The sequence below is a fragment of the Euleptes europaea genome, chromosome 7 (assembly GCF_029931775.1).
Source record: "Euleptes europaea isolate rEulEur1 chromosome 7, rEulEur1.hap1, whole genome shotgun sequence".
In the NCBI taxonomy this organism is placed as follows: domain Eukaryota; kingdom Metazoa; phylum Chordata; class Lepidosauria; order Squamata; family Sphaerodactylidae; genus Euleptes; species Euleptes europaea.
The window spans coordinates 79,678,920-79,690,399 of record NC_079318.1 but is presented as its reverse complement, the minus strand read 5'-3'; the positions used below and the strand labels follow the sequence as shown (position 1 = coordinate 79,690,399).

General features: G+C 42.3%; 1 protein-coding gene across 1 annotated transcript; it reads left to right on the top strand.

Annotated features, from left to right (window-relative positions):
- Positions 1 to 788: 788 nt before the first annotated feature.
- Positions 789 to 4,490, top strand: SPDYC (speedy/RINGO cell cycle regulator family member C). The gene is made up of 5 exons (XM_056853424.1): positions 789 to 1,005; positions 1,517 to 1,575; positions 1,969 to 2,054; positions 3,068 to 3,239; positions 4,188 to 4,490. Exons 1-5 carry the CDS (start codon positions 789 to 791, stop codon positions 4,488 to 4,490), a joined length of 837 nt encoding a protein of 278 aa, XP_056709402.1.
- The last annotated feature ends 6,990 nt before the right edge of the window (positions 4,491 to 11,480 follow it).

Genomic DNA, 11,480 nt, shown 5'->3' with positions numbered 1-11,480 from the left:
AGGTCTACTCAGAATGCTGTTTGATATCGTCTATTTAATATGGCTTACTCCCAGGAAAGTGCATTTAGGATTGCACTGTAAATTACCACAATCTAGAGCAGAGAATCTAGCTTCCAGTTTGGTTTGTTGCTGGCACCTGTCCAGTTAGTGACTTGGCATATTGGCATGGAAGTGCTTTTTTTCTTTGATTATGGTGATTACCAATTCCAGTATTTGCTTTAATTGCTATGTGTAATTGGATTTTAGGAGTTGTTGTATCCAACTTTATGGCTTCCTTATACCAAGTAAAATCATTAGCATATCTTTCCTAGTGTGTTGTCTATTGCAGCTGGCAGCAGCTCTCAAGCAGAAAAGGATCACTTGAAGAAAGTGCAGGGTATTGAACTGGGGAGTTTCTGCGTGTAAAACAGGTGCTTTGTCATCAAACCACAACCCTTCTGGCTACCAAGTGTTCTCCTTTACCCAGTTTATAGCATTTCTCCAGGTCACAAAAATCTCTTGCAATAGGTCTCACTTCATATGTGCTTCAGAACTACAATCTGGGTATATGTGATGTTCAGCATCTTGTTTTTCCAGTACTTTCAGTTCCCTAGCTGTTCATGTTTTCCACATGGTTATACTTGTTTAATATTTGCGTAGCATGAGAGGATTTGTAGTCTTGTATGACAGTTTTACTGAATGTTTACAAGAGAGAGTTTCTGACATTTTATGGCTATTACTAAGCTTTGCATTTAAACCACTTTTGCAGAAGACCCCTTTGAGCCTCTGCTATTGCCACTCAAAAGAAAATGAGACACAACCAGAGTGCTTGTGTCCCTCCTGTGGTCCCCACTGGGGTGAAGCCAGGGAGCACAAAACAGCGCCATCAGATCACAAAGGGTATTGGAGCATATAGTAGTGTTCGAGTGCCTGAGAGAGAGTTTTCCAGAGCAGCCCTGAAAATTGCACAGCAGCCTCTGTTATACCTGCGCAAAGAAGAACAAGATGCCTTCTTCAGCCTCTTGGGTGAGAACCTGAACAGCTGTGCTAACTTGTACTAGGGATGGCTAGCTTGCTGATAGCATGTGATCCACATCTGGTCTGCAAAACAATTTTGCAACCCTCCATTGCAGCTCTCCCAAATAAGAACTTGGTAAAAATTGTATACAGTTAATAAATATGAAAGATAGCTTGTCTTTAAAAGTTGAGGTAGATGTAAAGATATAAAGCTTGCTGTGAGCTGCCCCGAGTTCTCTGTTGAGAAGGTGAAGGTTATAAATCAAATAAATAAATAAATTACACTGCACTGAATCTGTAGTAAAGCAAGGGTGATTAGTTCAAATGGACCTGAGAACTACAACTCTATTCAGCAAATGCCCATGGGTCACACAATACCCAATTACCAAAAATCACTAGTTTGATGGAGGAAGGCGTAGTAAAGAGTCTTGCCATCATCAAATCCCAGTATGTACTGTGTAAGTATTGCCAAAAAGTAGCTAAAGTAAAAAAAACACCGTTTTGTTTCATTTCTTATCAGAGGATGATTTGGTACAAGAATTCCTGTCAATGGACACATGCTACAGAATTTCAGATAAGGTAGGTTATCCTAAGGAATGGTGTGTTCTACCCTACACCTTAAGTATTGCAAGTGTTAGAGAATATTATTTTGTAACTGAAATTCGAACAGCCATACCCTTCTCTAAACTGGGTCTTGAGGTGGCTTACAGCATATACAATAGATAAAACAGGTGGAAACTATAAATACAATAAACAGTCGGCATAAAACATGTACACTCCTATTTAACTTTAAACTAAGGGGCGCTGTTTTCCTGACTCCATTTTATGTATTTACGGAAACAAAATGGGACTTTTTGCTTTAGGTTGAAAGTTATCCTGTTGCTTGTGCCCATCTAATATGTTCCCCTTATCTCCTTACTTCTCCCGTAATGATTGGTCTAGGATAGATTTTGTTGAACCTTTTTCACTTAGTATCTTCTAGCTATGGTGCTGACATACTTCAAACGTGCTGGCCTGCATATAAGGGAATACACGCGGATAAATCTCTTCACAGCTCTGTAAGTCTCTTGTGACTCTTCATTCTTTTCACTACCAATTTGAGCAATAGGGAGAAAACAAGTTAACTAGGTCTGGGAGCTGGATCCAAACCAAATTGCCAATTTCCACTGATCGCCTTTCCCACTGCATACCCCCTTATGTTGTTCCCCAAGGTCCCCTATTCCCACAAGAGCAGCGTTGCACAGAAATCAGTGGATTGAAATGGGGAGGGGGGAGGCAGGAAACTTACATTCTGCTGATCCTGAATTTTAAAGGCTCTTGGAATACCCTTGAAACCCAGCAGAACTGTGAACACCAGCACCACCTCCCACCTTCATGGATAGTTTTTTTTTTTTTTGGCAAGATTTTTCCTCGTTGTTAAGCTTGTGATGGAGCAGGAATGCAGGGTGTTTGCACGGCAAGGAAACTTGTTTGCCCTTAGCTATGGAAAGCTCCATTCTAAGCTGGAAGTAAATTAATTTTTTTGTTATACTATTTAGAATGTGATCTAGTGCAGGCAACTCTCAGCATACATGCCTAATTGTGATAATAAGACCATTTAGCTGACACCAGTATCCCGAAAGCCAGGATTATAGTTGATTCAGATCAGTTTGGGGACTGTTTAGATGAGCACCGGTGATATCTTCAACCTGAGTTGCTTCTGGTCCTGTCCCCGGAAAGTGCAACCAGCCTTGGCCATAACAGTTGGTGCTGGACTGCCCATGTATGCAGCATTGTGTGCTCAGTCCTTGAGGTGGGTGCAAGAGGCTGTCAGCTGCACGTGCAGTGCAAATTATTCTCTGCAGAGCAAAAGTTATTGCTGCCACCACTGCCTTTTCTTAGGCAGAGCTGCCTCTTCAGCCAGCACAACTCTCTTCTGCTACCCTTTGTTTGCTGGCACACCAGTATTTTCATAGGTAGATGTTGCATTTCTTTTGGCATGGGCCATATAGGTTGTGTATCCCTCATTTAGTGCTTTGTAAGGTAAGTCTTCCAAAGTCTGTGCACCCACACCTCCTTTTCCTGATTACAGGTATTTGGCTAATGATATGGAAGAAGATGAAGAAGACTACAAATACGAAATTTTTCCCTGGGCGCTTGGCGATAACTGGAGGGAGCTGTTTCCGCAGTTCTTGAAAACACGGGATAGCTTTTGGGCTAGAATGAAGTACAGAGCATTTGTTAGTCGGAGATGCTGTGATGAGGTCCGCCTCAACATTTTCTTCATATGTTCTTAGCACTGGTGTGCTGTGAATATGTGTATGTTCCTTAATGTGTAAGGTGTCCAATTAGTTGTGGGATCTCCCATTTTGCTGAAGGTCTGGAAGGATTAGAGGGTTTTGTGATGGTAAGAGTTGGAAGAAACTCTTCTAGATCTGACAGCAGCGTTTGATGTGGTTGACCACGGCCTTCTGACGCACCGCCTCGCCAACAAGGGGATATGTGGGACAGCCGTGGAGTGGCTGATCTCATTTCTCCAAGGTTGGGGACAGAGGATGGCGCTCGGGGTGAGTTGTCCCCCTAGTACCCCTTGGAATGTGGGATCCCGCAGGGGGCAATCTTTTCCCCAATGTTGTTAAACATCTGTATGCACCCCCTTGCCCAGCTGGTCCAGAGTTTCAGTGAAGGTAAAAACCAGCACTCAGGTCTATATATATGTATATTTACACAATAGTGAAATAAGAAAACAGTGCAATCATAAAGACATACAAAATATTATAGAGTCATAAGTGACAACATCCAAACAAGGAGAGAACAGACATATATACACAAGGAAAGCTGCTATTAAATGTCCAAAACTCCACTAACAAAAAGAGTCCATAGTATATTTCCAAAAAGTCAAACACTTTCCTTCAACCAGGAAGAGTATAAAGTGTCCATCCACATCCTCTTCGATGTTTTTATTGCTGATAGTCCAGCGACGCCTGTTTAATTGATGTTTTAATTGATGGAATGTAATTTTAATTCTTATTTAATTATACTATTTATTGTGTGTTATATTTTTTGTGAGCTGCTCAGAGCCTGACCTAGTCAGGAATGGGTGGTATACAAATCAAATCAATACATAAATAAAACATTAAATATTTAGTTCCTTTTAACCAAGAGGGTTTCTGAATTTAGAATATTAAAGTTACTTTTAACTATCAATCTAGATAATGTTGAAGGAGCCCACCCATTGGGCCTGGTCCCGGGAACGATCCATGCACCACAGTGGGGCACTGAGGAGTTACCTAAAGAGCGAAAAGGACTTATTCCCTAGAGGGCCTGGCGTAACACCCCCAAGCTGCCTCCTCTGTGCATTTGATTTGACAGAAGATGATGCTGAGGAATCTCCTCCTGCCAGCAGTGTTCCTGCCAATGACCTGTTACCTTTCACGGAGTGGAACCAGGATTTGAACAACCTTCCTCTGTTGATGCTGGATCCAAAGACTAACTACAGCATGCAGAGTAAGTAGTAACCATCCTTACCTTTTGTTTCTGTGGAATCTGCTTGATACATGGCATGCACTCCTGTTTAACTTATTTCTCTAACTTTCAAAATTGCCTCTTTAAAAGCTTTCCACTTCACACAGGGGATTAAGGATTCCTTGTACTGAAATAATACCATTGGTTGCAAATCCATATATTAGGGGTTTCCAACCTTTTTCAGCCTGCTGGCACATTTTGAATGTTGAGGGGGTGTGAGTACCACCCCTAAATGGCTCCCCCCAGAACCAGAGCTCAATGGAATACATCCTTCCTCACACCTGGGGAGGGGCTGTGGCTCAGTGGTAGACCATCTGCTTGGCATGCAGAGTGTCCCAGGTTCAATCCCCGGCATCTCCAGTTAAAGGGACTAGGCAAGTAGGTGATGTGAAAGACGTCTGCCTGAGACCCTGGAGAGCCACTGCCAGTCTGAGTAGACAGTACTGACTTGGATAGACCAAGGGTCTGATTCAGTATAAGGCAGCTTCATATGTTCATGTGTTCAAGGAAGCCGTGAAGGGGAAATGGAACCATACACTGACTAAAGAAAACTCAGGTACTTACTAGTTTTTCTGATTCTCCAGAGGAAAACCCTTTCATTTGAATGAGGTTGGTCAATAACAACCCTTGCCATACAATGGCTCCACCTACTTTCTGAAAAGCTTGGCGGGTGCCAAGGGAAGTATTCGTGGGTGCCATGGTGCCCATGGGGAACCTTACCGTAGATTCTAAGTGTATGTAGTGACTCTTGATCACAGCAAGGCAGTGGGACTTTCTCTGTTTATAAGCATGTCATCTTAATAAAACTTTATTTGGGTAAAGAGTGCATGAATGCCAGATCTTGATGAAAAGGGCTTCTGCAAATTGTTACAACAGAAGATAAATGGGAGCAGCTTCTGTTAAAGAATAGCTCTGAGGTAGCTTTTCTCAGTTATCAGGGTGCAATGATGTCTCTCTGATATGATCCTTGCTTTGGAGTAGCTTTATCCCAGTTAAAAATGGCATCCCTGCAGAATAAATTCACCAAAGCATCAAAATGTTAACAATATGCATCTCCAGGACAAACTGAACTTGCTCCAGACCAGTAATATGGAGGAAACCAACATTTAGTTGTGTTTACTGTGACCACTTGTCAACCCGTAACTTCGGAGCCTTAGGTTGTTTGCTCTGGGTTTGATACCGTTGGGAAGCAGGGTTTTCCCCCCCCCCTGCTTCCCCATAGTATTATGGAGTGTTCATGAAGCTCCCAGGGTTTCCCTGATTTTTCTCAAAGCTGCTTTGCTGCAAAGTTTTGAGAAAGATCACAGTAAAGCCTGTATAGCAGCTGTGTAGGTGCAAAAGTTTGGATTTTCCTGCCCATGTGGCAGCAGTTTTCCCTGTCCTTGTGGTGACCATTTCCTCCCCCTGCTGCTGGGTGTGTGTGGTGTTCAATTGCCAATGGAATAAGGTTATATCAGTATTAGAACAGCCTGTGTACCAGGTTATCTGAATTCCCAGTTTTAATTTTTATAAGTATCTAGCCCAGTGGTTCCCAAAGTGGGCAGTACTGCCCCCTGGGGGGCTTGGATTACCTAAGGGGCATGGGGAGGCAGGGGGTGGTGGAGGTGGGCCCCTTCAACTGCGTTGTTCACTTATTTACAATTGACCATGCTATGGCACCACGATGGCAAATGGCTCTCCAGGTTTTTGCCTCTGCAGAATGCTGAAAACTGTCAGAATTTTTAGTAAATATGCCACCAGCGCTCTAGTCAGACCAGTATGCCGTGTTTTGAGGAACTTTGTCATTTTTCAAGTTTTTGCTGGTAAGTCCTGAGAGATTATACCTCTCAGCAACAATTAAGTGTGAAGACACATAAATTACATGACTGAAAATGTGGATGATACTTTGTTCAGCATACTAAGGACAACAGAACTTGCATTACAGTTGGATGAGTCAGTTTGCCAGGCAATGAATCTTTGCTGCTCACTTACGTGAACTTTATAAAAGATGGAAGTTTGGCTCAAGAGTCATTATTTTTAATTTTTATTTACATTATTTATAGTCTGCCTTTCTCACTGGGACTCAAGGTGGGTTAAACAGAGTGAGTCAAAACATTCAACAGGATGGGACATTCAGCAAACAATGAAATAGGATTTGAGTTGTAGAACCAACCAGAAATCTTAAACAGAACTGAAGCAAAGCATAAGTGTTAACAGGATGCATTAAATGATTCAAAATTGCATAGTAGGATCCAATTTACAGCAAACTATACACAAGTATAGACCACAGTCCATGTAACTTTGTGAATAATTTTCTACAGGTCTACCCTGTTGCATATGTACAAAAGCCCTCCTGAATAATTCAGTTTTGCATAATTTGAGGAAAGCCAGGAGTGTGGGAACCTTCCTGACCTCCTCAGGCAGACCATTCCACAAAGTGCAGGCGACAATGGAGAGGACATTTTTATGGGCTGTTGTTGATTTTACCCATTTGCAGGTTGGCACCTGCAGAAGGCCCTGCTCAGATGTGTGAAGCTGTCATGGCAAAGCATAGGGGGAGAGACAGTCTCGCAAATATGAGGGTCCAAGGCCATGAAGGCCTTTGTATGTGATAGCCAGTACTTTAAATTGAGCCTGGTAACTAATGGGCAGCTGGTGGAGTGATTCAGAATGAGAGTAATATGCATGCTCCATCCTGATTGTACTCAAGCTGTGGCATTCTACACCAACTAAAGGTTCCAAATTGTTTTTGAGGGGAAGCTAATGTACAGTGCATTACAGTAGTCTAGTCTCTATGTTACCGGGGTGTGGATTCAGGTGGCCAGATCAGCCATATCAAGGTAAGGTGCCATTTTTCGATCTAGGCTGAGTTGAAAAAACATTTTTTGCAACTGCATAAACTTAATTCTCCAGTAATAATGTTGGGTCAGCAAGGGTCAACTGAACCCCATCAAAAGTGGGGAGCATAATGTCCTTCAAGACCTCCACCTTTCCAACCAGCATTGCTTCTGTCTTTTCAGGATTTGTTCACTCTTAACCATTTAATTACAGCAGCCAGGCAGCGATTTAGTACCTCTACTGCATCACAAGGCTATTTGGATAAAGATATAGCTGTGTATCATCTGCATATTAATGACAGCCAACCCCAAAATTACAAATTATTTGGCTAAAGACTTCACATAAGGATTGAAGAGCATGGGGACAGGATTGTGCCCTGTGGGACCTCACAGGATAGGTCCCTCACTGATAACTGGTCTCCAATCTTGTCAATAGCTTCAAGGAGCTTCAAATTCCATGCTTCTGATGCAGCCTCAACAGAGCATATGCTTGGAATCCTAAAATTCCCTAGAGCATTCCAGAATCCAGTTAGATTCATGAATCTCAATGATCAAATCATTTTAACCATTCCCCCTCTTCTGCAAGGTGTAGGAGCCACACTGACTTTGGTTTTGAGAAGGTAGTGATCAGACCATGGTTCAGGACAAATCTCCAGCCATGAAATAAAACCTGCCTTCAAAGATTCAGTGCAAAAGATTAGGTTCAAGGTGTGACCTGTTTCATGTGTTAGGCCAGTCAAAGATTTGGGAGAGACCCAAGACAAAGAAGTTATAAAAACCTGGGCTGGCCCCAGCGAGGTATCCTCAGCATGATTGTTGAAGTTCCCCAGAGTGATTCTGGGCCTCTCCAGCACTAAGAACAGATAATAAAGGGGAGCCGATATTTTGTATTGTTGAGCAGTTCTTCAAAGACAAGAAGAAATTCTGCTTACTACTATACTACTTGTGCAACTGATAGAGCACCGTCAGTGACTGGTCACTATCATGGGTGTGTTGCTTACTTGAAAAAAGCAGTACCACTGTATTATTCATCACCAACATCTGGTTGCAACAAAATCTCAGTGATGGCCTGCACACACGGTCATAACTGCAGTGAATAAAATTAAAGCTCATGCACTCAATGATTGACTTAGCATGATTGTTGGGAAAGAAAGAAGGAAATACCAATTTACTCAATGAGTAATTAAAACTGTGGAATTCATTGGCATGGGAGATAGGGTTGGCCGTGAGCTTTAAAGGGGGTTAGACAGATTCATGTAGGAGAGGTCCATGAATGGCTGCTAGCCATGGCTGCTAGGAGCCTCCATATCCAGAAGCAGCAAACCTCTGAATTCAGTTCTTATTAATAATAGTAATAATAATGACTCTGTGGCCCAAGGAAGGGAGATGGCTGCTGCCAAGAGGCAGGGAAACCTGCCTTGTGGAAGCCCAATTTCTGCTGGGCTGTATTGGCAGCTGCAATGAGGAAACCACACAATCATGTCCCTGTGTGGAAAACACCTCCCCTACCAGGAGATGAGGGTTTCTAAGAGCCAAACTAGACATGATGGAGTCCCTGGATCTGACCTATGGAGACCACTGCCATTTTAAAGGGATTTTAAAATGTTTCAAGGGCTTGATCACAACTGGGTCCACAGTGTGGTGGGCTGAGGTGCTCTTATCATCCTCCCTCAAGCCTTTTCAAGTGCTGAAATGCCCCCTGTGACCATTTTGCAGCTTGAAAAATTGTGTGTGTGTGGGGGAAACAAGAGCCCCTCAGCCTGCCATGCTGCATCCTTAAATACTTTATAATAGTGGTGTTCATGGGTCAGATCTGTGGACGTCATGTCTAATTTAGCCCTAAGTCACCTGCTCCTTTGAGGCAGTATCGTATAGATTGTTACCCCTTGGCAAATGGTCATTTGTATTTCATCCTCACTTGGATCTCTTTATATTTGGTGGATCTTCTTTCTCCTGGGCTTCTCACCTCACCTCCACGAATAACTGCTACAGACAAGATGTTGACTGGTGACAGTATACAGCCTTACATGTTTTCCTTTGGGAAAACTCCATAAAAAGGTTTATTTTATAGCCTTACCACTTGGGTTCAGGAAGAGCTCTTTCCCTCTGGGTGTCCTCCGGCAGCATATTGACAAGGATTAATACTGACCTATTTTACATGTACAGCAAGTGTCTTTGTAGTGCATGTGTGCTGTAGTGCCCCAAAATCTGGGCTGTGTGGACTGGAGGACATAGTGTTTTTCATGGGATTTTGCCTTGCAGCAGAGGTTTGGCTTCTTGGCCCTTTAAAATTTTGTTAACCCTCTTTTTAAATTTTATTTATGGGCTCAGCAGTCTGTTCCAGACACTTCTGTCCTCAAGGGGTTCACAGTATTGAATTTGGCAGCATTAAGATTGCTTGAGTATTTTCCAGCCAAATGTTCCAATTGCACTCACAAGAGTATAATTTCATATTGAATTTTTTTGGTTGACAGAGCTTCAAGAGCCTGCTATCACAGTGGAGGCAGACGGAGTAGTCATGGATTGGCGATCTGAGGGGTAGTCTTGGATGTCTAAGGACCCCATATATACATATATGTATATACAGACCTACCAGGAATTCATTTGATGTCCTCATTCTGTCTACTCCAGTGGTCTATTTTTTTCAAGCACTTTATGCATCTTTGAAAAGGAAGATAAATGGCAATGCCTGTATTTATATTTAAAAAAAGAAGAAGCTGTTCACTTAGACAATGTCAAATGTACTTGCTGGACATAATAAAGAAGTCCAGAAAAACAGTCTATGGGCTTATTATTGAAACACTTCATAATGTTTATACTGATTCATCAACTGTCATCTGCTAGAGCGTGGGTTCTCAACAAGGGGGGAATTCCCCTCCCAGGGGTGGATTTTAGGGTTCCAGGGGGGAAATTGGGACTACTGTTCAACAAATATGCATATTATTTGGAATGCACTATCTTAGGAAGGGGATCATTATATTCTGAACAATGGTGAAAGGGGGAATGGAGCAAAAAGGTTGAGAACCACTGTGCTAGAGAGTTTTTCTGACTGAAGATTTTAAGGGCATATCCCCCTCCACAGGGAACATCATGAATAGAGAATGCAGTGGTCACTACATTAAACTTGACACCCTCAATTTTTTAAGGAAGATTTCAATGGCAAGACTGGAAAAAATACCAGGCGCCAGCTGGCATATACATTTATTTTTTAAAAAAACTTTAGGCAGTTCTGTATTAATAAACTGTTACAAAAGGGCAGGTCATTCTACTTCCCCGAGTAGTAGGAATGTCTATGATTGTCTCTTTACAAGGTCTGTGTCCCTGTAAGGTGAGACCACTAGAGATTCATGGTATACTCAACATGTTTATAAATAGACAAGCAGAGCAAGCACACTGCTGAACTGCACAGGAGCACTGCTAATCCTGCATTAGAACCCTAAGCAACAATGCTTGCATACAGTTTTAGCTAACTCCATCTAGGTCTAGGACATGTTCTAGGTCCCAATTCAAAACTGCAACACTTTCTCAGCTTCTCCCACTAACAGAAAACAACAGCATTCCAAATGCTGGAGAAATAACCATAAAGAACCATTAAACCTTTTTTTTTGTTCACATAGGGGCCTATTCACAAGGAGAGAAATTACTTCAGTTTACAAGCTCTGGCTTGCCTGTTGCATAGCAAGTGCTTTTCTCCCATCACTATATAATGTGATGTGAGTTGCCTTATCTAATATGTGGCTTGGTTCCCTTATTAGTTCTTAAAAGTATTTTTTTCCCATCTAGCCTGCCCTCCCCCAGCCAAGGCCAGGCTCAGGGCGGGTTACAACATACATTTTTTACTATATGACTAGAAAACATAAAATATGACTATAAAACATATAAAACCATTAAAACCATTCTAATAATTATGAAATGATGGTTGCCATATATATATATATATAAAGTGCCCACTGTTGCACTTTTCCTCCTAAATGGGCTGAAGGAAGCTTGGGCTGTTTTGAGGTTTTTGCTTCAAATACTTGTACAGCTTGCTTCTCTAATCCGGTGAACTGGGTTGGTTTCCCCACTCCACATGAAGCCAGCTGGGTGACCTTGGGCTAGTCACAGTTCTCTCTGAACTCTCAGCCCCACCTACTTCACAAGGTGTCTGTTGTGGGGAGAGGA

Coding starts and splice junctions, on each gene's coding strand:
- SPDYC (XM_056853424.1), top strand. CDS start 789: ATGAGACACAACCAGAGTGCTTGTGTCCCTCCTGTGGTCCCCACTGGG. Junction 1,006..1,516: donor TGCCTTCTTCAGCCTCTTGG/GTGAGAACCTGA, acceptor ATTTCTTATCAG/AGGATGATTTGGTACAAGAA. Junction 3,240..4,187: donor GTCGGAGATGCTGTGATGAG/GTCCGCCTCAAC, acceptor CTATCAATCTAG/ATAATGTTGAAGGAGCCCAC.